The sequence below is a fragment of the Coptis chinensis genome, chromosome 7 (genome assembly GCF_015680905.1).
Source record: "Coptis chinensis isolate HL-2020 chromosome 7, ASM1568090v1, whole genome shotgun sequence".
NCBI classification, from domain to species: Eukaryota; Viridiplantae; Streptophyta; class Magnoliopsida; order Ranunculales; family Ranunculaceae; genus Coptis; species Coptis chinensis.
The window spans coordinates 22,862,500-22,888,824 of record NC_141462.1 but is presented as its reverse complement, the minus strand read 5'-3'; the positions used below and the strand labels follow the sequence as shown (position 1 = coordinate 22,888,824).

Here is a 26,325-nt window from a genome sequence, read left to right as displayed (position 1 = left end):
ACCAGGCTTTACAAAGGCTTTGTCTCCTTGAATCTTGGCCTTTATTCACAGAACTCCTTAGCAACCGACCTTTGCTCCTTTATCTCGCTAAAGTGGCACATTTGTGCACATAATGGACTTTGAAGCCTGAAATGCATAAAAACACGTAATCAGTATTAACTCTTAATTATTACTCACATAATTGGTCTAAAAGTATGATGGTTAAGGGGTTAAAACTACAGTTTTGGGCTCTTATCAAACCACCCCAAACAGCATTTTGCTTGTCCTCAAGCAAAGATGAGAAATTAGAATAAGTGACCAAAAATGGAGTTCTATCTACTCGTTTATTTGAGTGCGATTGCATTGACCATATGCAACAAGGCCTTAAACCACTAGGAATTCCCTAGTGGACGAAGTTATAACCTCGTGAGAGTTTTTGATGAAGGTACTCACAAACTTCATCTATACTACAAACGACTAAGAAATAAAACTATTGTTTCCTTATTTATGTCCCAATTATCTATACATCTCACTAGCAATGAATACGGAATAATCATGTCGAAACCTAAGCTAATATATGCATAATAATCAATCATCTACTTAATAAACATATATACAATGAGTAATGCTATGAAATGCGAAGCAGTCCGTTTCGAAACTTTGGAATAAGCGTCCTTAAGTAGGTTCTCACATAAAGTCAAGACAAAAATCACTCTGATTTTTCCACTCAAGTTTTGCTACTCCAGTGTGCAGTGGGCATACTTTACCTTACAATCTCAATGACACACAAGGAAGCCGAAGTTGATCAAACACATCTGCCACCACTACAACAGAACATATTTTTAGCAGCGCCATACCCCATCGCTAAAGATGCCTTTGAGCGTGGCAAAAGATCTGTCGCAACGTACTAGATGGCATTGCAAAGGCGTGGCTAAAAAGTGCGTTTCAAATACTCAAATGCAACGCCAAAAGTGGCGTGGCAAATGTTCCTAGTTTGTTGCGACACCTATGGGCGCTGCTAATACACTAATTCCGTTGCTACTTCATTTATGAAAATTTAAATTAATTACAAATTTATTTCAGACTATTTGCAGCGCTTGGCGTCGTAAAAGAGAGCTTGTAACAACTAAGCTGGCGTTGCAAAAGTGATACCTTTAGCTGCACAACTAGGCGTCACAAAAGGCAACCTTTTGCTACACTATTTTCGTTGCGAAAAGTTTGAATTTTTAGCTGTACATTTGGCGTGGCAACAGACATCCATAAATTTAGCGACACACCAAGCAAAAGGTGTCTACGTTACGGTAGAATCAAATCTTTTAGCTACACCAAAATTGTTACGAATGATATAAATTCCAAAAAAACACATGCTTTATTTGGGACGCATTTAGCATTACAAATGGTGCAATTCATACATATACCTGTACATTTTCATTTACATAATCCTGCCCAAAACAAATTTTATAGAACACAGTAACCCTATAACAATTCACCACAAATCATAACAAAATGAATTTCATTACTAAATCATTCAATACAAAAGATCTTAAAGAATTCACATAACTATTTTTGTGAAAAAATATCATCTCACATAATCTTAACAACATTCAACTAAATTTAAACGAATTATTCAAAACTAAAATTTCACAAATAATGTCTATAACATGCTAATTTGAGCAGCATCCACTCGGAGCTTCTTCTTGATTCTACTACTTCTGGCAACCAATTGACCAATCTGGCACAACAAATTAAAAAAAAAAAAATCAATTTAGTAAATTTATTAGAAACATTAATAAACCTAATATACACAAGTTGGCAATGCATGTGAAACTATGCACCTCCTATATGCGTAAATTGGTGCCTATGGCCAAAAGCTTAAAAAGAACTTATCAAAGTTATAACTCGATCATATTCATGAAAGTACAGATCAAATAAGAAGACAAAAATAGCCAAAAGCTAATGGATTTTGAACTAAATTGTACATGTAAATGCCAAACTTGTTAATAAATAGCAACCTTAAAATAGCAAAAATAGCAAAACTTAAAATAAACAAGAAACAATATGATAGACAGTTCATAACTTCACAACCTTAAAACTTGTTAATAAATAGCAAAAAGAAACCCAATCTTCAAGTTCAATTATGATAGACAGAAACAATTAATTGAAATAATGAATAAAAATTCAATATTTTTTTTTTGGTTGGTATAAAAATTCAATATTTCAGTTCATCTGACATGAAATCTTTACTGAATCACAACAAAATCGATAGAAACTCAAACTTTACACACCCAATTAATCAAAAACTTAAACAAAGTGCTAATACTCTCAAGTACCCAAACAATCTGCACGAAACAATAAACAAAAAAAAACAAAACAAGCCACTCACCACTTCAATTAGCAAGATATCCTATGTGAACTATATCTAGTAAAAAAAGGATTCTGTCCTTTATTAAGAAGTACGGAAAACTAATACAGATGAAAACAAAAATATATAATAAAACAAGTATTAATGTGTAAAAATATGAAGAACATAGAGACAAGACATAACTAAATGACATGAAATCCCAATAAAGTTGTCAATGGGTATTCCAAAGGAGCGTTATGCTGGTTCAGCCACATATACAGTGATACAGATGGTGCTTCGATAGATTAGCCATGTCAAAATCATAGTCATGGAAGAATTGGATTTGTGTTGGATGAAGAGGGTGTTGAATATAAGTTTTAATATATTTCGGACCAACCAAAAAGAATGGAGGAATGTGCCTCGAGAACCGGACATGGATGATGGACTGGGATCATTTGCAAGAAGTTGCACATGGATATTTAAAATAGGTAAACAGAGACATGTGAGCCATTCAATATACCTATAGCAAGATACTCAGGAGCAGCATATCCATATGTCCCCATTACCCTAGTAGAGACATGGCTCTTATCACCAGTTGGTCCATCCTTGGCCAGCCCAAAATCAGAAAGCTTTGCATTGTAGTTCTGTGAATGAAAATTATAAAAAGTTTAGAAGTTAATAGGAGATTGTGTGTGTCTCATGTGTTTGTGTGTGTGCGACAGAGAGAGGGAGAAATGTATGACTGTACAAATAAATTATGCATTAAAGCCACATACCGAATCCAAAAGTATATTAGAAGTTTTAAAATCCTAATATATAACTTTTGTTTCAAAGCACTGTGAAGAAATGCAAGCCCCTTCGCAGCCCCAAGTGCAACCTTCATACGAAGGTTCCAGGATAATGGTTGGAAATAAGAACCCCCGCATTCACAAGAAATTGGATATTAATGCCATATAAACAATGCCCATCCGATTGCGGTTTGTTTTGGACCATTTTGTCCAGAGTGCATTGGTCGAGTTGCACTCCTTTTTATATGAAAGAACATAAAAAGCAAGTAAAGGGAATGGTGGTTTGGTTGATCTTTGAAGAAAGTGGAATGGAGAACAAGAACACTAGCAACCGCAGCAAAGAATAGCCGGGATCTTGTTCCAAGAGTAAGCGTTAGTGGCGTTCTTGTTAAAAGGAAAAAGTGTACTCTTAGGGAAAGACTTTCTTCCATTGGTCACTCCACCTTTGCTCTTCCCGGTGGTCACCGGAATTCGGAGAAACTTTGAGGATCGTGGCAAAGAAGAGAGGTGAAGGAAGAAACTGGGTTAGACATTCAGAAAATTGAGTTCTTAACAGTTACTAACAACGTCTTTCTCGGAAGAACCAAAGCCATATCATTATGTCACCATTTTTGCGCGTCGTCTTTGAAGGATCCTCTACAAACTCCTCAAAATCTGGAGCCTAACAAGTCTTATTTGGTTGGGATTGGTATCAATGGAATGACCTCCCCGCCGCTTCTCTTTCGATCCTTGGAAGTAATGGTGCAAAGTGTTTTCAATCCTTTTCCAGAAAGCCTAGTAATGATGCTGCGAAAACACTAATATGTCCTATCTTTAGTATTCATTCTACTTAATCAGACTACATTGTGACACTAGTGCTTAAGAAAATCTTTGCCGTTTCTTTCAGAAATATTAAGTATTGACTATGTGGTGTTCTGATTTGAGCTTTGGCCATGAATCTGGTTATTATGGGAATGGGCATTCTCTATGTAAATGAAACTGTTATGCCTGACTAAAAAAAAAACAATGCCCATCTCCAAGAAATAACACACATGCAAAGGAGCAGAGCATATGCTGATACATTTATGAAGCATATAAACTGGGAATATCAAAATGTGACAACGCGGTAACCTACTCCGGAAGAGATGATTCTCCAAGCTCCCTCTAGGCATGAACTCATAGACTAGTAGGCGGTGTTCATCCTCTAAGCAATATCCCACCAACCTGACAAGATTAGGATGGTAGAACTATCCCAAATAATTAACTTCCGCCTGCAAAGGGATGACAAATATTGAGTAAACTTCCAAAACACAAACACCCTCAAAAAGCTACTATGAGAAAATTTTGTTAAAATTATAGTAGGATGCCAGTTTGGTCCATCATCAATCATTGCATCCAGCTTCTAAACTCACATGCATTGCTAAACATGAATACGTCATAGAAGCAGAGTAAGCGGTTCTTACCAACCATTCTTTGTGTCCCTGGAACCCTTCTTGGTTAAGCCTTTTAACAGCAATAACAATACCGGTCCCAGGCTTGGTAGCAGTTAGCAAATTTTCATCAATCCAGCCCTTAAACACACTCTTAAAATCTGAAATAAAATAAGTAAAGATTAAAATTTGAACTTTTAAAGACGAAATGAAGATGAAATTAAGTGAAATGAATATGAAAACGTATAGAAAAGTGAGTAGAATCTAGTGGAAGGTAGATCTGATGGTGTATGTGAATGTTAGTTAATCTAAATTAGATATTGTGTATGAAAGCTTCGTTTACGAGCTCGTTGAAGGAATGAAGCGAGATTGGGAGAGATAAGATTGCGAGATGTGGAAAGAAAGAGGACGTGTAATGGAGATGGAGGAAAGAAGTTTTGGTTGAGATAGAAGAGGGAGAATGGAATCTAGGGTTTTTTTTGTTCTTTCTAATTTTATTTTCTAATTTTTGAGGAATTTGGAAGCGGGAACATGAAAACTCTAGCGGGCTGAAAAATATTTTCAGCCAAAAACTATATGTCCGGCCCAAACCAAAGCCAATTAGCAACACCCGAAGGTCGCAAACAAAGGGACTACACCAAATGGCAATGCCCGGTCGGTCGCAATAGGGATTTAATTTATAGCAGCACCACAGTCGTTGCCAACAACAAATATTTTCAATTTAATTATCTTTTTAAATTTAAGTGCACATTTTTGCAACGCACAAGGTGTCGCTCTAGGTATTTTCCAAATTGAAAATTCTATTAAGATGGATGATCTTTAGCAACGCCAAATGGTGTTGTAAAAGATGGTTTTTTGCAACAAATTTTAGGCGTGGCAAAAGAGTGCGCTGCAACAGACCCCTTTTGTTGTAGTGCACTTACTATCCCACTAACCTATTCCTAATTGAGCTAGAGGTCTTTATTAGGTGTTGTGGGGATTAGGAGATGGTTTAAGAATGAAGGAAATGGATATTCAAAAAGACAAGTCTGAGATAATAGGGTCTTCATATTATGTAACTAGAAAAAACCTTGTTCTTTTGCTTCTACACTTTGTTTCCATCCTTAGCCTTTTTCTTTTTTGCTTTTTTAGACTCCTTTTATTCTATTTTTGGAGTTTTTATTTTATTTCTATTTTTCTTTTTCTTTTCTTTTCTTTGGATGGAAACTTCTTTTCTTTTTCTTTTCTGAAGCAACTAACTAATTTCTGTTTACACAGGTTTTTCTCTTCTCTTTTCTTCACTCATCCTATTCTCAGACTTATTCTAAAATGGGTAGGTTGATTTTTTTATTTTTTTTATATATTTTGTTTTGTTTTTGTAACAGGGTAAAGGAATTGTGGTTTATGGAAGGGCTAATGAAAGGCTCATTGGGGCGACTAGCGGAAAATATACTTAGGTCAGAATTTCTAGCTATATTGATCCAAAAAGGGCATAAATTCTCTCTTAGGACATGGTATAGTGGTCAAGCAAGTGGACGTGTGATTTCTCTATTCGGAATATACTTCTCCCTTGTGTCATTTCTCAAATGTTTCACTCATATAAGGCTTTAGGCTATATTCTCACAGGATTTGTAGAATAAGTACTCGAGCCTAGATTTCAGAAACTTACTGCCAAACAATCATAGATACTCATGTAATATATTTATAGATAGATGCAAAGATTATTACCTACATATTAACCAAAGTTTCTAAAAACTATTCCAATGCAAAAGTTACGTGAGACTTCTAGATTATTAAGAGCATAGAGAAAGAAACAATACCAATATTTCTAAGTGTATAGCATAAACTTTTTATTTTTATTTTTATTTTTATTTTTATTATTTTTAAGACAAATAATACATAATATATACAACCTAATATGTGCTTAACATTTACATCGTGTTTCTATACCACCCTCAAACAATTTGGGAGAAGGGGGTTCATGAAACAATTCAATAGCACAATTAAATTATGTAACTAACTAATTTTTATAATTTTTAACATTTTATAAATAAAAGTGCATAATTTATATCCTAAAAGTGTCTAATTTTTTGCAAATGTTTCTATCCCACCCCCAAACAATCGAACGCTTTGTCCTCAAAGTGTAAAGAGATAAGGAAAGAATTTACCATAGAAACGTGGCAAAAATTTGCGATTACTGTGAATGTAAATATTGTAAAGATGATATGATAATATGAAGCACAATTAAAGGGTGCGTACATTAACTAACACAAACTCTCTTTGGAGTAAACATGACAGGCTTAGGGTGGCAACATGATTTGAAATGAATACCAAAAATCATGCCACCCCCAAACAAAATTGGAAAACTCTTTTTAAGTTTGAAAATTTTTGTTTGGCCTATACTCCGTAAAGTTGGTATTGTGTACGAAAACTTGGGTCTTTTTAAAGTCGATTCCCTAGACTTACTAATATATGTTTATGTTTTTATTTTATTTAGTTTTTTTATATGTTTGATTTTTAGAAAAACAAAACAAAATTATGATAAAGAAATAAAAATGAAACTCACTCCATAGAGAAGCACTACTCAATCCACGAGAAAAAGTGCAAGAGATAAATCGTGAGTCACATGAAATGTGTAGACTAAGAATCTAACACTTACAACCACTCACTCCAAAAGGAGGGTCCGGTTGTTTTTAATGGTGCACTCCCATAACATAAGATTGGAATGGAGTACAATCAAGAATAAAATGAGTCTTTTATAGTTAGATACTCGAGACTTTATCTAATATATATGTATTAAAATGCAGTTTACTATATATCAACAATCAAAAAAGTTGTGGGTCTTTCCACAAATAATTAACATGGAATGCACCATCAAACATAATTAAGCACCAAGATTTTCTATGACGTAGCTTAGTGGAATGAGAGCAAAGCCTTATAGATCTAAAACCTAATCGAGCATACAGTTTCTTCTTTGTCCTCCTACAAAGGGGATGCCAAGTAAATGAACGTGGGAAAATTGATGGTTGTGGAAGATACGTAGGATGTGGATAATTTTGAGAAGGAAAAAATAGAAAAAATGAAAAAGTGTCAGGTGGCTTGTCCTTGGGTATTACTTCTTCACCAGTTGGTTTTAGATAGTTATGAAGCATAGGAGAAACGCCAAGGTCAAGTACAAACTCAATGGTTCTTTGAAAAGGTAGAGGGCGAGGAACATTCGTGATGGAAGGTGAATGAGTGACATGAGGATGTGAGGTGGGTGAATGGTGTTCAACTAGTGTTCTTAGGTCTATATCATTAGAGGCCTTGAGATATGCAAGACATTCCTCAATAGGTGGGTAAGAAGAATCACTGGGATAGAGGGCGAAAAATTCTTCTTCCGTCATGGCGTCAAGAGATGAATGGATGTCAATAGGAGAGAACTTCTTGAGGTGACAAAAGAAGGGTTACAAAAGAGTCGAAAGAAATCCTCTTTGATGTTATCTACGTCTAGGGAGTAGAAATTGTGATCATTGTCTTCTTCTATAAGAGGGGTAACTACTAGTGTGGGGACTAAAGTGTCAGCCGCACTAATGTGAGGTACAAAACTCTCAATGGACTTCACTTCCCCTTCTACAGGCAAACCTAGTTGTCCCTATTTTTGTCTAAACATGTTAACTTCTACAGAAAGATTTCCAAAAGAAAGAGTCATTGAGCCATCCTGACAATTGATTTGGGCATATCAAGGTTGCCAAGAAAGGGCGCCCTAAGATGATGGGAATGGAATCATGAGCAACTTCGCGGTCAAGAATAACAAAGTCGGCTGGATAGTAAAAATCCTAAACTTTTTGAGAATATTTTCAACTACACCCTTGGGATACTTAATAGAACGATCGGCTAACTGCAAAGTCATTTTGGTTGGTTGAAGTTTTGTTAGACCTAGTTGTTTATATAAATAAAAATGGAGTAAGTTAAACACCGCCCGTGTCTAATAAAACAGTTGTTATGAAGGTATCACCTAAGGTGCATTGTCTGAAGAGGGCGACCAAGGTCCTTGTACTTAACAATTCCGTTATGTTCGGATAAAGAGGGATATTGTTGGATTAAGAATGCTTTGTGGGGTATGTTGGTTTTCCTCTTCTTGGTGCACAACTCTTTTAGAAACTTAGCGTGTCCAGGTAGACTTTTTATAGCTTCTAGAAAAGGTAGGTTTATAGTCAAATTTTTAAACACTTTCCTAATCTCATCAAAATTCTCGTCCTTTTTAAACACAACTAGTCTTTGGGGATATGGTGGCTTTTTATCTATTATTTTTAGCGAGAAGGGATAAAAGTATTATTAGTCTTTGCTTTATCTCTAGCCGTTTTCCATCTAGGTGTCCATATTGCAACCTCTACAGGTGTTGGGTCTTCACTTTCTATTATTGGGTCTTGTAATGTTTTCCCCCTTTGATTGTGGTTTAACCGGGTACTTCTACGGTTGTAGGGTCTTCAATTTCTATTATAGTATTTGGTATGGTATCATTTTTAGTTTGGGGTAATCTTTAGGCATAGTCACTTGGTTATCAACTACTCGCCTACGAAGCGAAGTAGCGAGTGCCTGTAGGTCCCCTTTGGTTTATATTACCATTACAAGAATATCTTGCTTTTATTTCAAAGGCGGTGTTTGTTGACTTAGGATTAGGTAATCGCTTGACTTGGAAAACACGCCCGGTTTTGGTTATTATTTTGGTTAGAAAACATGTCAATAACCTTTTGGCACAAAGACGCATCATTTGCATCGTTTGTTTCATCATATTAGAGTTTTGATCATGCCGATCTTTCATCAAGTTAGAGTTTTGTTGCATAATTTGATTTTGTTTCTCCAACAAGGTCACTACTACTTTGTCTGTAGATGGTTGTATTGGAATTAAAGCTTGTTGAGCGTTCATGTCTTGATGTTGATAGTTTTGGGTTATGGGTACTAAACCTCTATTCTGGTCACCTAAGTTCCCTTGTCCTTGATGTTGAGTTAACTGGTTGAAGTGTGATGGTTATGGTGGTGTTTGTGCATAGACAAGAGGACAATAGAAGTCGGAATGCTCAAGACTACAACAGACATTACAACGAGTAGAGTTAATGTTCATGACTGGAGTGGGTTGTTGTTGAACAGAGATGGCATCTACCTTTTTAGTGAGGGGCATCGATAAGAGTTTTAAGCTCGGGATCATATTTAACCTCAAGAGAAGAAGGAGAGGAGCAGGTGGAATCGTTACCTCCCCAATTGTTGTTCTTCTTAGATTGATCTTCTAAGAATTTTTAAGCCTCCAAGGCTCCTTTACTAAGAAAACTACCCCCAGTCATGATATCTAGAACCTCCTTATGATAATGTGAAAGCCCCTTGAAGAAAGCACGAACAAGCGTGTCTTTCACAAGATTATGATGCGGGCATTCAATGAGAAGATAAGTGAAACGATTCCAGGCCTCTGAAAAGGATTCATGAGGATTCTAGCTGAAGAAATGAATCTTGTAAAGCATTTCATCTACCTTCAGTGGTGGGTAAAACTGTTCCATGAACAATTGAACAAGTTGAGCCCATGAGTCCACAAAGTTTGGCGTTTGGGCAGTTAACCAAGACGCCGCCTTATCGGCTAAGGTGAAAGGGAATACCCTCAGTTTAATTTGTTCCGCACCAACCGTGGGATGGTGGAATGTTGTTAGAACTTGTTCAATCCTACGCATGTGCTGATAAGGTTTTTCATGGTCTAAACCATGAAAAACGGGTAACAAATTAAAAACATTTGGGGGATTCGAAATCCCCTAATCGGGTCTGCTAGAACGATGCAAGATTTGGGGCTATCGCTCAAGGCTTTGTAGAAGTCAGAGAGAAGAGTCTCTCTTTCTTCAGCCATTATATCAGGTGGTGTGTGTGGAATAGTAGCTAAAGGTGTAGTGATTGGTATACTTGATAGACGTGTTTGTCGACGTTGCCGTGTAATTACGTTAGTTGTTTTTCTTCGACCAGACCTTAATCTCATGCAAGACTAAGTCAAACTTAACTAAACATGCAACACTCCAAACAATTCTGATATACTAGTAGAAACCTCTAACTGGAGATGCGAGGTATGGAAGAAAAAAATACTTGATTGCGTCCTTGCTTCGCTTATGAATAGCGCCTTGTTTTACGCTGTTCGTTGTATATATAACAAGTTAGAACACTGAAAAACTTAAAAATCGGGTTCAAAACAAACCCCGTGGAAATCCGACAAAATTCAGCTTAGGACGCGGGTGCGCTCACTTTGGGCGCAGGTGCACTCAGTGTAAACTTCGAGTTACAGTGTTTGAGCGCGGGTCGCGCTCAGTGTAAACTTCGAGTTACGGTATTTGAGCGCGGGTCGGTTTTCGGTTTAAGGTGGTCGCTCGGCTTCCAAGAACTTTTAGCGCGCAGGCCCGCAATTTTTTTTTTTTTTTTCGAGGAAGTTTAATGCTTCACCGCAGTGTTTTTCTCTATGAATCCGCAGCCCCTATGCCTAAAACAGTGAACAGTTCCGAAAATTCAAAAAATAAGAATGAAAAATTAAAAGGGTGGGTGGGTAGAGAATGGGGGATTGCCCCTTGGATTTAAGTAATTGAATTCTTGTCTTGAACGAGATTAAGATGGCAGCGGTGCCATTTGATAACCATAAAAATAGTAGAATCCTAAATATTAATGTTAACAACACTAATACGTAACCCTACCGTTCTTACGTTTAAATCCATTCTTCTTACTCTCAAAACATAATCATGCAATATAATGAGTAAGGATTCATTCCACTCTTAACTGTCTAGACTTAAATTGAATTCAACTAATCAAATCCAAAAGGAACAATGGTGAGAGTAATGATTTGATGTGAAATTTCTATACTATCATTCCCAACACAAGAACAATAATAAGAACATGTCATTATGGAATAAATAATTAACTTTATAAATCTAATAGAACAATAAGAACAAGATATGATTGAATGAATAACAACTACTTATTAATCTAATGAATAATAAAAACAATGATTCAATACTCAAGAAATAAACTAATCAATTAATGTAAAACTAGATCTGGATCTAAAAACTAATCTCTAATGGCTACTTTCTACCTAACCTAATTTAACTACCTAACCTCCCTCCCTACCAAAGAGTCAAACTTTTGTTTTTATACTTTCAGATCCAAAAATCGTGCATGGGCTTGGAGCCATGTTTTGGGCTGGAAAATCGGGCCCAAAACCCAATTTCTTTAGTCCAAAATGGGCTCTTCAGCTGCAGTTGGCTTCGACAGATATTTCGTCCACTTTTGCTCCTCTGATTGGGTCGAAGCTTGGACCATTGGAAAGCGCTTTCCGAGCCGGTCGTTTTGACATAAGATACTCCCAATTCCGAGGTCTGAGTCTAAAGATACGGCCTTCGGAAGTTCTGCTAACTTGTGCACTATTTCTGCCCGTGTTGACTTTTCAGCTTTTGACCGGGCTTTACAAAGACTTTGTCTCCTTGAATCTTGGCCCTTATTCACAGAACTCCTTAGCAACCGACCTTTGCTCATTTATCTCGCTTAAAGTGGCACATTTACGCATTATAATGGACTTTGAAGCCTGAAATGCATAAAAACACGTAATCAGTATTAACTCTTAATTATTACTCACATAATTGGTCTAAAAGTATGATGGTTAAGGGGTTAAAACTACAGTTTTAGGCTCTTATCAATTGGCGTCGCCCAGCCAAAGGAACGGAATAGGCCTAATGGATTTGTTTGAACTCTGTTTTGTTGTGATGTTAAATTGTTGTATTGTGTTATGGGATTGGTGGTGGTGGAAGGTTGAGTGTTGTTTAGAGTTGGAAGGACACGTTAATGGGGGCGCGAGTGTGATACTGTGATACTGTTGTGGTGGTGGTGGTATATTAATTGAACTGTTATATTTGTGTTATGGCTTGGTTAATTTATGTTTGGTGGTATGGGGTGATGGAGTGCTTGAGATTGGGTGTTGTTCGGAGCTTTGAAGGGTTAGTAATGGCAGTTGAGATATGTTAAGGAGTGTTTTCGAAAGTTACTGAAATCGATTGTTGTGTGTATTAAAGTCTTAGGGGTATTCACTAGGAGTCCAACCGCGGGGATGAGAGTGGGGGAGGAGAAAAGCTTATGGTGGCTGATTCCGGTGGTGGAGGAGAGCTACTGGAGGTGGGGGACGACCTGGTTCTATTCTTAGTTGGGCTTCGGCCTTAGTTGTTTTCTTTGGGTCGGGTTATAACCTTTTGGATCTTAGATTGTTTTGTTTGGGCCCAGTTTAGTTTAAGTTGTTTTGGGCCAAAACTAATTAGTTTTCCTTGGGCCAGTTTCTCTATTTGGTTTTTTGGCCCGGTCCACATTAGTTTAAGTTGTTGGGCCAGTTTAGTTTAATTTTTGGGCGGTTTCAATTATGTCCCCAATTGGGTCAGGTTGGATAAATTGGTTGGATTTTGACTTTTGGATTTTGGTTTTGGGCTTTGATTGTGGACTTTTGATTGTTTAATTGTGCTACTTTTTATGTTGTAAATTGTACGGACAAATCAAATGATAGAATGTTGTGGAAGCCTGTATAAACTTGGTTGTCATTATCTAAGACAGATGTGACGTTGATATTTTGTATTCTTGACACGTGACGAGATAGAAATTTTAGGAGACATAATATTCCTAAAACGCTATAAAAATGTTATGTGATACGTTTGAAGCAATTGTGACATCATGTGGTATGTTGAAATTGTTGTTCTGTTAAATGATTTCATATGTTAGAATATCTATTAAATACAATATTTTTGGAGAAATAAATATAAACGCTCCATCATTATATCTGGGAGATGCTACTATGAGGTAGTATAGTATTTGTGAATATTTTCTACGGGATTATGGTTTAGTGCAATAATATATTGGCACGTGAAAGAATGAAAGGTGTTATGAGATGTATTGAGATATTTCTAAATATTGTGGCTTAGTGCAATAATGTATTTGACATGCATGTGATATAGTGCAATGGTTATGAGATATAAATGTATGACACCTGAATAAATTGCGTAACGAAAATCCTAGAACCTAGCTACCACAACTCATGTGATTTGGCCCTTGTGAGGGGCATATGTGATATGATTAGCCCTTCTGGTGTTTCAGTGAATCTGAATCGCTCTTCTGGCGTAAGTAATTTGATTGGCCCTTCTAGCGTTTCAGTGAATCTGAATGGCCCTTCTGGCATAGCCGAATAGTGGCTTGATTATTCTGTTCGCAAAACTAGAACGAGACGCGCGATATTTTATGTCGAATAGTGGCAGTACTCACATAATGGCTTTCGTGTGAGGGTTACCTGGTATGCGATATCCCGCTTAGGGTAGCTACGCATGGAGTGGTTCATTATGTGAGGGGAGGCATGTGGATGTACATGTTCGGTGTTGGGTAGCGATTGTGGTAGCTAAGGAAACTAGGTAAAACATAGAGACGACGTGATTTTAGAGACACTTGAAAAAACCCTAAACAATAATTGTGACGATATATCGAAGCGTACGTTAAATTGATAATAAATGATTTATGGTGGTTGTGAAATTAGTCTTTGAGATGGTTCTTGTTGGTTCAAATGAGATGTTTGGAATTAGGTATATGATATGCTTGTTCTATTATAACTTAGGTTGCATTCACAAGATTTTGCATAAGGGGTGGGTTGAATTGATTAGTTATGCAGGTGTGACCCACTCTATGATTTGGCCTATACCAGTGTAAGTAAAGAGTAAATTTATGTTTATTATTTGATTATTAGATATAGTTTATATAGTACGGTTTGAAACTAAGGCGCCTCAATGGAGGAACTAAATGTCTTACTATTGTTGAATTGGAAGCTAAGGCGCCTAGCTCAGTAGAGGAACTATCTGCCTTAACTATGATATTTAAGAATGTTGTATTATTCATTAGAAGTTAAGGCGCCTCGGTGGAGGAACTAACTGCCTTATAGATTGTGTATATATATGTATAAGTATATGTTGTATTTTAGGGCTACTCACACCAGCATTGTTTATAATGCTGACCCGATTTGCATGTTTGATTATCGGGTGTGTTCATTAAATGAACATAGTTGATAAGTCTTGACAGGATTAGTGTTGAAGAAGGTTGGTTGCTGCTTGTGGTTTGCATTAGCGTCGCATTCAGGATATGTTTTGTTTTCCCTTAAGGTGTAATAGATTTTAGTTGAGACAATGTTGTTTTGTATTTTTCAGTTGTAATTATAATTAAAGAGTTGTTGAAAGGAGATTTGTAAGTTAATCAGATTTGTGAATTTTTGAAATGAAGAGGACTTTTGTTTATTTAAAATTTTTATTGGTTTCAAATTATTATAATAATTAGATAGATGATGGGTTTTTGGAAGTTGAGAGTGCATCACACCTCGAAAATTGAAGAGTCGAGAACAAATATTGTTTTTCCGATTTTGTCGAAATTCGGGGTGTGACAGTAAGGGTATTGGGCATTTCGTCTCGGAGTGCAGACATCTTAAAGTTGCACTGGATAAGGATAAAACCAACAACCCCAATCCATCAGTCCAAGCTTATGCTCCCAACAAAGGAAAATCGGCTAAGGAGGCATCAACTCGGGTTGAGGGGGCTGAGTTTACCCAACATCTCTCAAAAAATCAGAGGAAAAAACTAAAGAGGAAGCAGAGGCAACAAGGAACAAAGGAACATGGTGAGACGTCAGGTGAGCATGATGAGGTGCACGAAGTTCATCAGGTGCCTGAATCTGATAGGGAAAATGAACAGCAAGAGCCGAATCAGGAAAAAGATGATGATTCTACAGAACACTTTGAAGATGCACAGCCAGAGCCACAACAACAGTCTGATGGGGAATTTTTAGAGGATCTAGATCACCAGGAATCGAGCGTTAACGAGGCGTTAGTAACTGCCATTGTACCTTTTGTTTTAGAGGTACCGCTAAGGTGTGAAGTGAATATCAGTAACAACTTCAGTACTCTTGACACTGAGGACAATGTCCCCGAGATGCAGGATGAGTTGGTTAGAGAAGTTGGCTTCGTGTCAGGGAGGTGGGGTGATCAAGTTGAAACTACCCCAGTCCAATTACCAATGAAAAGAGGTAGGGGAAGACCAAAAAAAGGTGAAGGTACAAGTTTACAAGCTCGATCTTTACCGAAAGTACAAGTGCAAAAATATAAACCATCCCATTAATGACGCCACTCTATTGGAACATTAGGGGAGTTACAAAGGATCAAGCCATGGAGAGGATCCGTAGCATGGTTAAGAAATTTCAGTTTGATGTTTTTGTTTGGCTGAACCTTTGCTAAAGCCAAAGACAGACTCAGTTTTGAAAATAGGTTTGCCTGACTATGATGAGTGCTTTTTCCACAATGATGAAGTCGATAGAACAGGCAACCTTTGGATATTGTATAAGAGAGGTTTGCAAATAAACCTTGTACACTCTTCAAGGCAGGAAATAACAATTGAGGTAGAAGGTGTTATCATGTCTTTTGTTCATGCCCACAGCCTAATGTTCCACTACACCATAACAAGGATTTTCTAACAATTGCAATTTCACGTTTGTAACACATGTACATCCGTTAGTAAATTAATAACAGTTAGGCTTCCATTACAATGTTACTTAACCATTAGTGAATTATCCAAATTATTTTGTGACGTTTATCGAGATATTAGCTGACGGATGCACAAGTGTGACCAATGTTAAAATTTAAATAGAAAAATTGAGAATGAATTATAAAACACCAAAAGAAAAAGAAAAGTGGTCAACTAGGTCTCGAGTAAACAAAAGGGGAAAATGGGTGAAGTGTTGGTCGGTTGGTTCTTCTCACGCCGCCGCCCGCCACCGCCACCGAGAGCCAAATGAGGTCTTTTTTTCTTCATTTTCCTTCTCTTTTCTCCTCTATCTTTCTCAATTCACGACTGATGAGATTTTTTTTGGTCGATCTGCTAGGGTTTTTCAAGTTAGTTTCTTGGTCATCCAAAAGGACAAACTTTTATTCATTATTTCAACACAAAATTGCTCAATCTATGGAAGAAAGATTGTTTTAACCAAGGTAACAAATATTTATGGTTTCAATTTGGTTTTCGCTAAGCATACAAGTGTGTGATTTGTTTCATTTTAAATAGTTGTTTGTTGTTGTTATTTCACCTTATACTCGGTTATCAATTATCAGTTGAGATCGTGCTTACTTCGAATTAGTTCAGTATATAATTATTATTATGCTTTTTAGTGTTTGATTTTCTAGTTTTAATGGTGTTCTTGTATTTAATTATCCTGTAAAGGATGTAAAGAAACCAACAAAGATCGACTGGTTTGTCAGTATAATTACTGGTTTTTTTATTTTACTTTGTATTTATCTCTTGCATCACAAGATCATCGATCTTATGCAAGGTGAAAACTGTGAAGTTATGAAGGTCATGGAAGGGTGAATAGAGAGAAGCCTATAACAATGCTAGTGTCATTCTGTTGGTACTGTTCCAATGTCTCTTGCAGGGTACATATGGCCAAATTATAAGTTTAGTGCAACACATCCTTGTAATAGCTTTTCCCCTATCTTGTCTTCTACCAGCCCATTAAATTGCATAATTTAGTTTGGAATGATCCAATTTGAATTAGTTTATTGTTAAATAATGGATGTGTATAGATCTGCAAGCCAAGTTAATTTCATATACTCTAAGTAGTGCATATATAACTATACCAAGGTGAATGGCGCATGTGAAGAGTGATTGAGAAATTTGTTTGTTTGTGTGGAGGGGCTACCATCAGTTATCAATTTTTGTGTGCATTAGTGAGTTAGGAATTAGCAACTGCATAAGTTTAGAACACAGTAGATGACGTATAAGTTGCATTATTTCTTGATCATCTTTTAAAGACTTCTCTTTAATTTCCAGGTTGTTCATGGTTACATATGATTAGAATTTATGCTAGATCAGTCTTTTGTGTTAGATCTTGTTGAATACTTCGCTTGAAATGGCTATTGTTTGTAGCACGTGTTGTTTGGGCAATTTTTGGTCTTTACTAAATAATTTGTGTGTGTCTCGAAACTGGATAGGTAGTATAGCATATCACTCCTTTTTGCTCAATATTTGTGCAAAATTCCTGATTATTGGGAGGCACCTTAGACGGGTCAAGGCTAGGTTGGATCATCTACGCTTGCATTGCCTTTAGAAGGAGGAAAAGTATTGAAACAATAGTAAGTGTGAGTTTTTTGTTTCAAAGTGCTTAATTTCCTCATTTGCATCTCTTAACTAATTTTTTTTGTTTTCAACGAGCTAAACAGTTGAAAGGGCATAAGCCGAGGTAATAAAGTTGATAGGATTGTTTGAGGAAGGTATGATTTGGGAATGTCTCACATGGTGCATAGTATCGTTTATTGGTGTTAGGGATTTTAATTTTGGTGTTGATTTTATTGGTTTATGTACCCAAGTTTTATTGATGCGCCTAGAGGCTTGGATGCTTGTTTAACAATGGTGCATTTGTTTGCGGCCTAGCCTACACAAGTGTCTAAAGTATGTATATAGTCTTTTCACTTGCCCAAAGGTAAGCTACTCTTCTTAGTTTGTTTTTTTTCACTTACATTCATTCAAGTACTTGTGTTAGCTCTTGTAGTCATTGAGTTAGATACTTACAATATATTATTACGTGTTGTCCATAAACATTAGTTATATATAGTTTCACTCTGTTTTGTTGTGTATGTACAAAAGTTGTTTGTTGAAAATATTATCTAGAAGTTCTATTATATGAAACAGATGAGTAAATAACTAAGGGACTTACAAGTTGTTTTGAATAATGAGTGCTAGTGGGGGTATTCCAAACTTTGGTAGTGAAATGGGCTTTTGTAGGGTGTGTTTATATATGATTTTTAAAATGACTTGACGAGTGTAATTTTTTTTTTGTCCAGCTCAAGTTTATAAACTTTATTTATTCTTTGTTTATTAGATTTAACTTTAGAACTAGATGATGCTTTGGTAAAGGTTGTTGCTCAGCTTCTTTGTGTTATTAAGTGATGATAGAAGGTCCAAGATTCCAAGTGGAGTTCACTGATGATGGACAAGCTACTAGACAATATCGAGCAAGTATGCCACAATAGTCAGGAAGGTGCAGCTAGGACACACTGCCCACCTATTTGAACAAGGACTAGGTAGATGTTCCAGAATTAATTAAAAAACAGATGATTTGTGGAAGGCTGTCTAGGTAAGTACAAGTCACTCTACCTGATTTTATTTCAGTAGGCACTCTTAATTTCAGGTCTATGTAACCATTAACATCAGTGATCTGTGGCATGCTAATTTCAGGTCTTCTGTATCTTTTCTTTATATTTATTGATTTGAAATCCTACTTAAAACCTCATAGATATAATTGAAGTTTGATAGGTCTAGAATATATAAGAAAGTATATACAAAACAAGACAAAACTGTGAACGACTATGTCCCACAATATATTATATGATGTGTCTTCCCGATGATCCTTTTGACATGGAAAATAGTCAGATGGCCTTATTGTACTCTCGATAGACATGGTACAAGTAACTCTTTCTAGTTGGCTCTGTAACTATGATAGACAATGTTCCAACACAGCCATGGTATAACCTTTCTAATGATGATATAGATTGCCCTAAGTGAATCTAACACTACCTAAACCCTTGGATATCCCGCCTTCAAACATATTTCCAGCTTGCTCTGAATAGCTACCATCTCCACCTTGAGTATTGAACTGCTTTACCCTTGAGGTACATGTAGTTAGATAATTAGAGCAGTAATTTGATGGAACTCTTCATCCACATATTTGTGTTGCTTTGGCGTACACGCCACACACTTCAAGATACGCAGGGGGGACAAGAGATCCACATTTAAAGGTTTTATCAAGTTCTTACAAGGGAGGGTTTCGTCAAATATGTATGCTAAATCAAATCACACAAGAGAGTATGGTGAGATAGTGGGTCTCAACTCAAGTTCTTGGGCATCTTATTAAAGAATGTTGTCTAGCTAAATAGAAATACATTCGTATGTCATTTTACTCATTTAACTTAGTTTAACCTTTAGTTGAACACTCTTTTTATACATTCTTTGCTGCATTTTTATATATTTCCCATACTTCAAAAATAGACTTCGATGAGAATTGCTTTTGGTAAGCCACTAGGGACCTATGCTAGGGTATGTATTGGACATGTTATTCTTTCAATACGATGCAAGGATGGTAACAGATTATGTACTTTGGTGATCTATTTCTTGCATACTCTTTGTTTGTTGCAAGTAGCTAGCTATAGTTTTGGTACTTTGGTCTATTTTTTGTTGTTCGATTGTTTATTCAATTTAGAGTGTATTAGAATTTGAGGTTTGCAACTTTTGGTAGTTGTCTTTGATTTTCTGCCTAAAATTTGAAGAACAAGCTAGGAGTTGTATCAGACTAGTTTCAGCAATTGTTTGATATTTTTCTAGTTTTCTGGAGTTGGAACTTATCACTATAAACCTGATAAGTTTCAACAGAATTGAGTGGGACTCCAAGTTCTAAAAGTTGAAATACAACGTTAGTTTGTTTATATTATGCCTAAAAGTAGTAGTTTGATCTGTTATGCTTCTTCTCAGTTCTCAATACATGAAGCGATATACCATTGTGGTTTATTTTAAATTCATTTTAGCTAATGCTTGCATTAGATTGTCTAGAAACTTGATGATTTCTTTTGTATGTAATACAGGGGAGAGGATCGAGGATGATGATACGCATCATAGTGTCATTCTTGGATCATGGTGTTGTTTTGAACTTTCCACTGTTCTAAGTAGGTCGGTACTAGGATTTTTATTTCCTTGTGATTTTGTCTTCGTCTTGAACTTCATTATGTCGAGGCACATTTGTCCTTCAATTTCTTGTTTATGTTGGAATAATTGAGCATTTTCGTTATTGTTTTTTAAAGGTGAAAATGAAGAATCAAACGATTTTGAATGAGTAGATCACATGTTTTCTACAACATTTTACCGAGACGAAATGTGTGTTAGCGTGAATGAAGTCATAGGAAGTTATGCGATGGAGCTTGGTGTTGAAGACTAGTAGAAAACAAATTGGTATTCATAAATGAGGCATTGGTTGTTGATATTTATTAAGTCTTTAGAGGTTAGTGCAGAGTTTAATTATTTGTTTGGCTAAAGTGTTGATAGGCCTTGATCAATGTCGACAACTTATTTAATTTATTGTATTCTTGCTACCATACTTGTATGTTTTGGGGGTTGTTTTTATATATATTTGAACGTGGCGAAAATCCCCACTATTTATTTTTGAAACTCTTCTTCACACTTATTGATAAAAGGTATATTGTATTTGTGATTGTGCAATGTTGGAAATGGTGTTGTGACTAGTGGTAGGGATTGTTAATGGATGAATAGAAGAATTTGGCTTGATATATTATTGTGTGAACAGGTGTAGGTGGCCAGACCAGAAAAATGCCCAGAGAATTATTTTTTTAATACAACAAACTATTAGTAACGGATATAACTGTTACAAATATTTGAACCTTCCATTTGGCAACAGTTAATAGAAGAATACTAACAGTTATATCCGTTAGAAATGGATAATTGCCAACAATTAATCAAATGCATACAAATTATTAACCGTTACTAATATATTGTAACGGTTGATATCTGTTACTGAAATTAAATTTAGTAACACTTATTAACTGTGAGTAAATTTTGTAACGGATAATAAGTGTTACTAATTTCCGTTACTATTTATTTGTCACGCTTTTGTGTCAACGCAAGATAACCGTTACTAATATTTTTTGTAACGGATGTATATCCGTTACAAATTAATAGTTATGGTGTAGTGCTCCACATAAGGCAACTCTAGCTGAATTGGTGGCTATGAAGACGGATTTGCCATGGATGGTTGCAGGGGACTTTAACTGTGTCCTAAACTACTCAGAGAAAAGGGGAGGGAGACTTCTGATAAGGTTGGCAATGGAAGAATTCCACAATATGATCAATGATTGTTGCCTCATGCAGGCCAATTCCCAGGGCCAAACTTTCACTTGGTGTAATAATCAAGCAGGAGCTAGCAGAATAGTGTCTATGATAGATTGCATTCTGGTCAATAATTCTTGGAATTGCAAGCTCACGGGCTGGAGGTGCAAAGTGCTTAGCAGAGTGGCGTCTGGTCATTCCCCCCTATGCGGTGATTTTGTACAGGTTCCCAAACCAGGTAACGTTCCTTTTAGATTCAATAAATTTTGGATTACTCATGCAACTTTCCTGCAGACTGACTTTACCAGGTGGAACCAGTACTTGTACGAAACCCCAATGGTAGTGCTCATGAAAAAGCTTCAAAGACTCAAAAAAGAACTTAAAATTTGGAACCTTGCAATGTTTGGGAATGTTGAAATAAATCTCTCCAAAGCCCAGGAGGAACTAAGTCAGCTCAACAAGAAGTGGATATGAACTTGGAGGATAGTCAAGCAGTGAACCAAGCTATGCTTAAAGAAGCCCAACTTTGTCAAGCTATGTCTGACCACCAGCAATTGTGGAGAATAAAAAGCAAAGATAAATGGGTTGGAGAAGGCGAAAGAAATTCGGCCTATTTTCACGCTCTGTATAAAACTAGACAAAGTAAAGTTATGATTCATGAGCTGCAAAACGAGGAGGGTGTGCTACTCTCTACACAAACTCAAATTCAAGAATACGCGGTGAATTCGTATACACAAAAATTCTTGAAAAATCCTGTGATTCAAGATGATGCTCTACTAGAATCCATCCAGCCTTCTTTGTTGGCCATGGATGCAATGTTCTTGTCCCAAACCCCCAGTTATGAAGAAATCCAACAAGTGGTGTTTATGATGAACCCGGACAGTTCTCCAAGGCCAGATCTCAGGTTGCTTCTATCATGTTTGTTGGTCTATTATAAGGATTGATATGTGTTTTGCAATACAGTCCTTCTTTGTTGATCCAAGAATTCCTCAAGGTTTCAACTCCAATTTCTTGTCACTCATCCCTAAGGAGAGAAATGCAGTCAAACTGAACCAATTCAAGCCAATATGTTTAAGTAACTTCAACATGAAGATTATTTCTAAGATCTTCCAACTCAAACTGAATAAGTTCATTGGGGCGATCATATCTCCGCAGCAAGCAGGTTTTATTCTAGGTAAAAGTGTACACTCTTATATAGGGCTTGCATCAGAAATGGTGAATGAGCTAGACATAAAAAGATATGGAGGGAATGTGGTTATAAAGATTGATATTTCTCAAGCCTTCGATACTATAAGTTGGGAATTCTTATTTCAAGTTCTCGCCCGATTTGGTTTCCCAATTAGATTCATTAACTGGATTCACTGTATTCTAAAGTCAGCTAAAATGTCAGTCCTTATTAATGGTGGGCCTTGCGACTTCTTTTTAGTGGAAAGGGGTCTCAGGCAGGGAGACCCCTTGCACCTCTCCTCTTTGCATTAGCTGAAGAGGTTCTGAGTAAAAGTATCCTAGAATTGAGAAACAAGAGACTGTTGGGATCGATGGTGATTAACAAGGGGCATATGGGTCATTCACACCTACTCTTTACTAACGACATAATCCTCTTTGCGAATGGTAAGATCAGAGGGCTGAGACATATTTCAGACTTGCTCATTAGATACCAACAATCAATGGGGCAGTTTCTTAACAAAGCCAAATGCAAGCTCATTATGGGTGGCATTACACTTGCGCGGAGAAGGGCCATATCTGAGGAGTTCGGTATAGCAGAGGGGGCTCTTCTGAAAAATATTTGGGTGTATCGTTGTTGAGGGGAAGAGTTACTAGAGCAGGGGTTCACATTTTGCTTGACAAAATCAGATCTAAAATGGCCAATTAGAGGGGAAGGCTATTGTCCTTTCAAGGGAGAAGCATCATGATCAAGGCAATGCTTTCCAGTATACCTATACATAACATGGCACTGTATAAGTGGCCAGCGAGCATCATTAAAAAAGCAGAGCAGGCTATGAGAAACTTCTTATGGTGGTGGGGATCGAGTAAAAAGAAGGCAATCACAGTAAAATGGGAACAGGTTTGTAAACCAGTTGAGGAAGGAGGCTTGAGGATCAAAAAGCTTAAAGAAATTAACCTTGCCATGTCTATGAAACTTGCCTGGAATTTTAAATGTGGTTCGGATGACTTTGCACAGTTTATGCGACTCAAGTACCTAACGACGGATGGTGCCCAAATTGGTTATCATAAGAACTCTTCTATATGGCCTGGTATTAGGAAAGCCTTGAATGAAGTTGATTCAAGAAGCCAATGGGTAGTGTGGTCAAGTAATAGGATTGATTTTTGGAGGGATAGATGGGCAGGCACACGCTCTATCCAGGAAGCACTCCATCTTTCTGACAGGGAACTCAGAGGCTGCTCATCTAGAGTAAGCTCCATCATTGGCAACAGACACATATCATGCCCACCTGCTGTCCAGGAGCTGATTCAAAATGCTGGCCTAAGCATTAACGACATGAAAAGGCTGAAGATGATACACTAATATGGCTACCTGACTTAAAGGGTGATTTCTCTACAGCCTCGGCTTTTGAAGCTATAAGAAATAAAGGAGTAAGGGTTCACTGGCATGGAGCTATATGGAATCGCTTTACTCATCCCAAGCTAGCAGCTAACGCTTGGAAACTTCATAGTGGAAGAGCAGTAACCGATTTAGCAGTAAAGAAAAAGGGTATCCATCTACCGTCAAAATGTAAGCTATGTGGACTGCAAAAAGAGGACCTGAACCATCTCTTGTGGCAATGCTTGTTTGCCGAAAAGACTTGGAATTGGCTGGCAGGAAAGTTCAAATTCAGAGCAGGCTTTAGCAACAGCAAAGGTGCAATGAGTCGGTCCCAACAAGTAAGTCCCTTTCTGAAACAGTTGTGGACGTACGGTGGTAGTTAGTGGTGGCATGGTTGCTATTTGGAAAGTCAAAAATAGAGCAAAGGAAGAACTCCCGCACTTCGGTATTGCTTCAATCTGATTCGAAAAGAGATACATAATGCGGCTACTCTCTCGAAAGCTCACACCCACAACTCTTTACAAGACTTGGAGATTACTCGAAATTGGGGACTGAGCATGAAACCCACAGCAGCTCCGAGGGTTCAGCAGGGCATCTGGCTACCGTCGGCTTCTAGTTAGATCAAAATCAATATCGATGGTGCTGCTAAAGGTAATCTAGGTCAGGCGGGGTATGGGTCATCCTTAAGGGATTTTCTTCTTATTCGTGGAAAAAGACTGGGTGAAGCTACAAGTTATTGGGCCGAGTGCATTTGTATTTTGGAAAGTGTGGAAATAGCTATTGAGAAGGGTTGGCTGAATATGTGGGTAGAATCGGATGCAGCTACTACGGTTACTGCTTTCACCTCCAATTCAATGTCTTGGCAGATGAGGTACAGATGGCAAATTTGCATGAAGAGACTTCATTTTTTCTACCTCTCTCACATATGGAGGGAAGGGAATACCATGGCGGATTCCATAGCCAAAAAAGCCTCAAACCTAGAGAAAGATATGTTAATTATTTGTAATGAGAAACCCCCATGGATTCATAAATGGGAGGTGCCTTACCAAACCTTTAAGAGATTTGCTTGAACCAAGTAGATTAGGGGGAGTGATGTCCTGTTAATGTACTTGTATAATACTTTACTTTGATAGAATTTTTAACTTATTTAGCAAAAAAGTGTTTGATTGGTTTTATATGGAAATGGCATGTACGCAAAACTCATAAGCTAGTAAGTTGCCTAATATCATTATATATTCCTTATTGTTGAAAGTGAAGAAAACAACCAATCAACAAGCAACTAGAACTATATGCACTTTTTTATGTTTAATTGTTTATGAGCTAATGGTTACTGATAATTAATTCAGTCCTCCGTCATTAGTAGTCAATAGGAGTATATGACCAAGTGACCAACTTTGGACTTAACGAGAGCTCAAAACTACTACCATTTACAATTCATCAAAATAAAATTGGAGAAAAAAAAATCGTTCATAATTGATAAGTACAAAAAACTGTAGTTTTAATCCCTTAATAGTATTTAACTTAGGCCAATTATGTTATTAATTAATAATATGAGTTTATTACTATTTATATATTTGCTTTTGTGTATTTCAGGCTTTGTAGTTGAATAAGTATTGAAATTATATCAATTGTGCGTGAAAATAAGCTGAATTGATTGCTAGGTGAAAAACATGGATAAAAGCCAAAATTTATGAAGAAAAATCTCTCAAAAAGCCCGAGTCAAAGGAGTCAAGAGAAATTCAACCTGGATTAGAAAACTGCTGAAAAGTTAATAGAACTTTAAATGTGTATATCTTTGGACTTAGAGTTCTGACTGAGGCCCATTTTATATCAAAATGACCGGCTCGGAAATAGTTTTATAATGGTTCAAGCCCCGACCCATTTGGAGTAGTAACAGTCAACGAAAATAGCAATACAATAAAATGCTACAAATTTGGCTGAAGTTAAATTTTATATATTTAACCCTAGTGTGACTTTGAAGCCCATGAGCCTATGGAGAGATAGAATTTTGACCATAATATCTAAAACTTTACTTGTGCGCTATAAAAGCATATATTAACTTCATATCTAAGCATTCAATGTATTAGTCATCTTTAGTTTAGTTTTTAGGGTTAGAAAATTAAGATTTTGTAGTCACCATCATTCCATCATTAATAAATTAAAGCTTTCATTTTTCTGCATTTTTTAGTATTATGTCTTATTATTATTATTGTTTTGATATATAATAATCCTATGACACAAGACTAATCCTCCCATTAGAGGGGGTAATTATGTAGCCTAATGAGAATTCATTGTGTATGTTTTAATAAGTTTAGTTTCTTATACATATTTAGAGATAAAATGTATA

The 26,325-nt window shown here is 36.6% G+C and overlaps 1 protein-coding gene and 2 long non-coding RNA genes across 8 annotated transcripts; 2 read left to right on the top strand and 1 right to left on the bottom strand.

Annotated features, from left to right (window-relative positions):
* Nucleotides 1–1,382: 1,382 nt before the first annotated feature.
* On the bottom strand, nucleotides 1,383–4,682 carry LOC147486666 (uncharacterized). Its single transcript, XR_015202071.1, has 4 exons — nucleotides 4,551–4,682; nucleotides 3,097–4,358; nucleotides 2,841–2,964; nucleotides 1,383–1,711 (listed from the first exon to the last, which is right to left on the bottom strand). It is a non-coding gene; the product is annotated as an uncharacterized LOC147486666 (long non-coding RNA).
* An 11,749-nt stretch (nucleotides 4,683–16,431) lies between these two features.
* LOC147486665 (uncharacterized) lies at nucleotides 16,432–20,796 on the top strand. Of its 6 annotated transcripts, XR_015203186.1 has the most exons (6): nucleotides 16,591–17,676; nucleotides 17,764–17,814; nucleotides 17,911–18,023; nucleotides 18,488–18,677; nucleotides 20,179–20,263; nucleotides 20,395–20,796. It is a non-coding gene; the product is annotated as an uncharacterized LOC147486665 (long non-coding RNA). The 6 variants fall into 6 exon arrangements; XR_015203183.1 differs by adding an exon at nucleotides 16,432–16,536 and having other exon boundaries at nucleotides 17,536–18,023; XR_015203184.1 differs by having other exon boundaries at nucleotides 16,589–17,676; nucleotides 17,764–18,023.
* Nucleotides 20,797–21,334: 538 nt separating this feature from the next.
* LOC147486664 (uncharacterized) lies at nucleotides 21,335–21,907 on the top strand. The gene has a single exon (XM_086573808.1). The coding sequence runs from the start codon at nucleotides 21,335–21,337 to the stop codon at nucleotides 21,905–21,907; it is 573 nt and encodes a 190-aa protein (XP_086429934.1).
* Nucleotides 21,908–26,325: the final 4,418 nt, after the last annotated feature.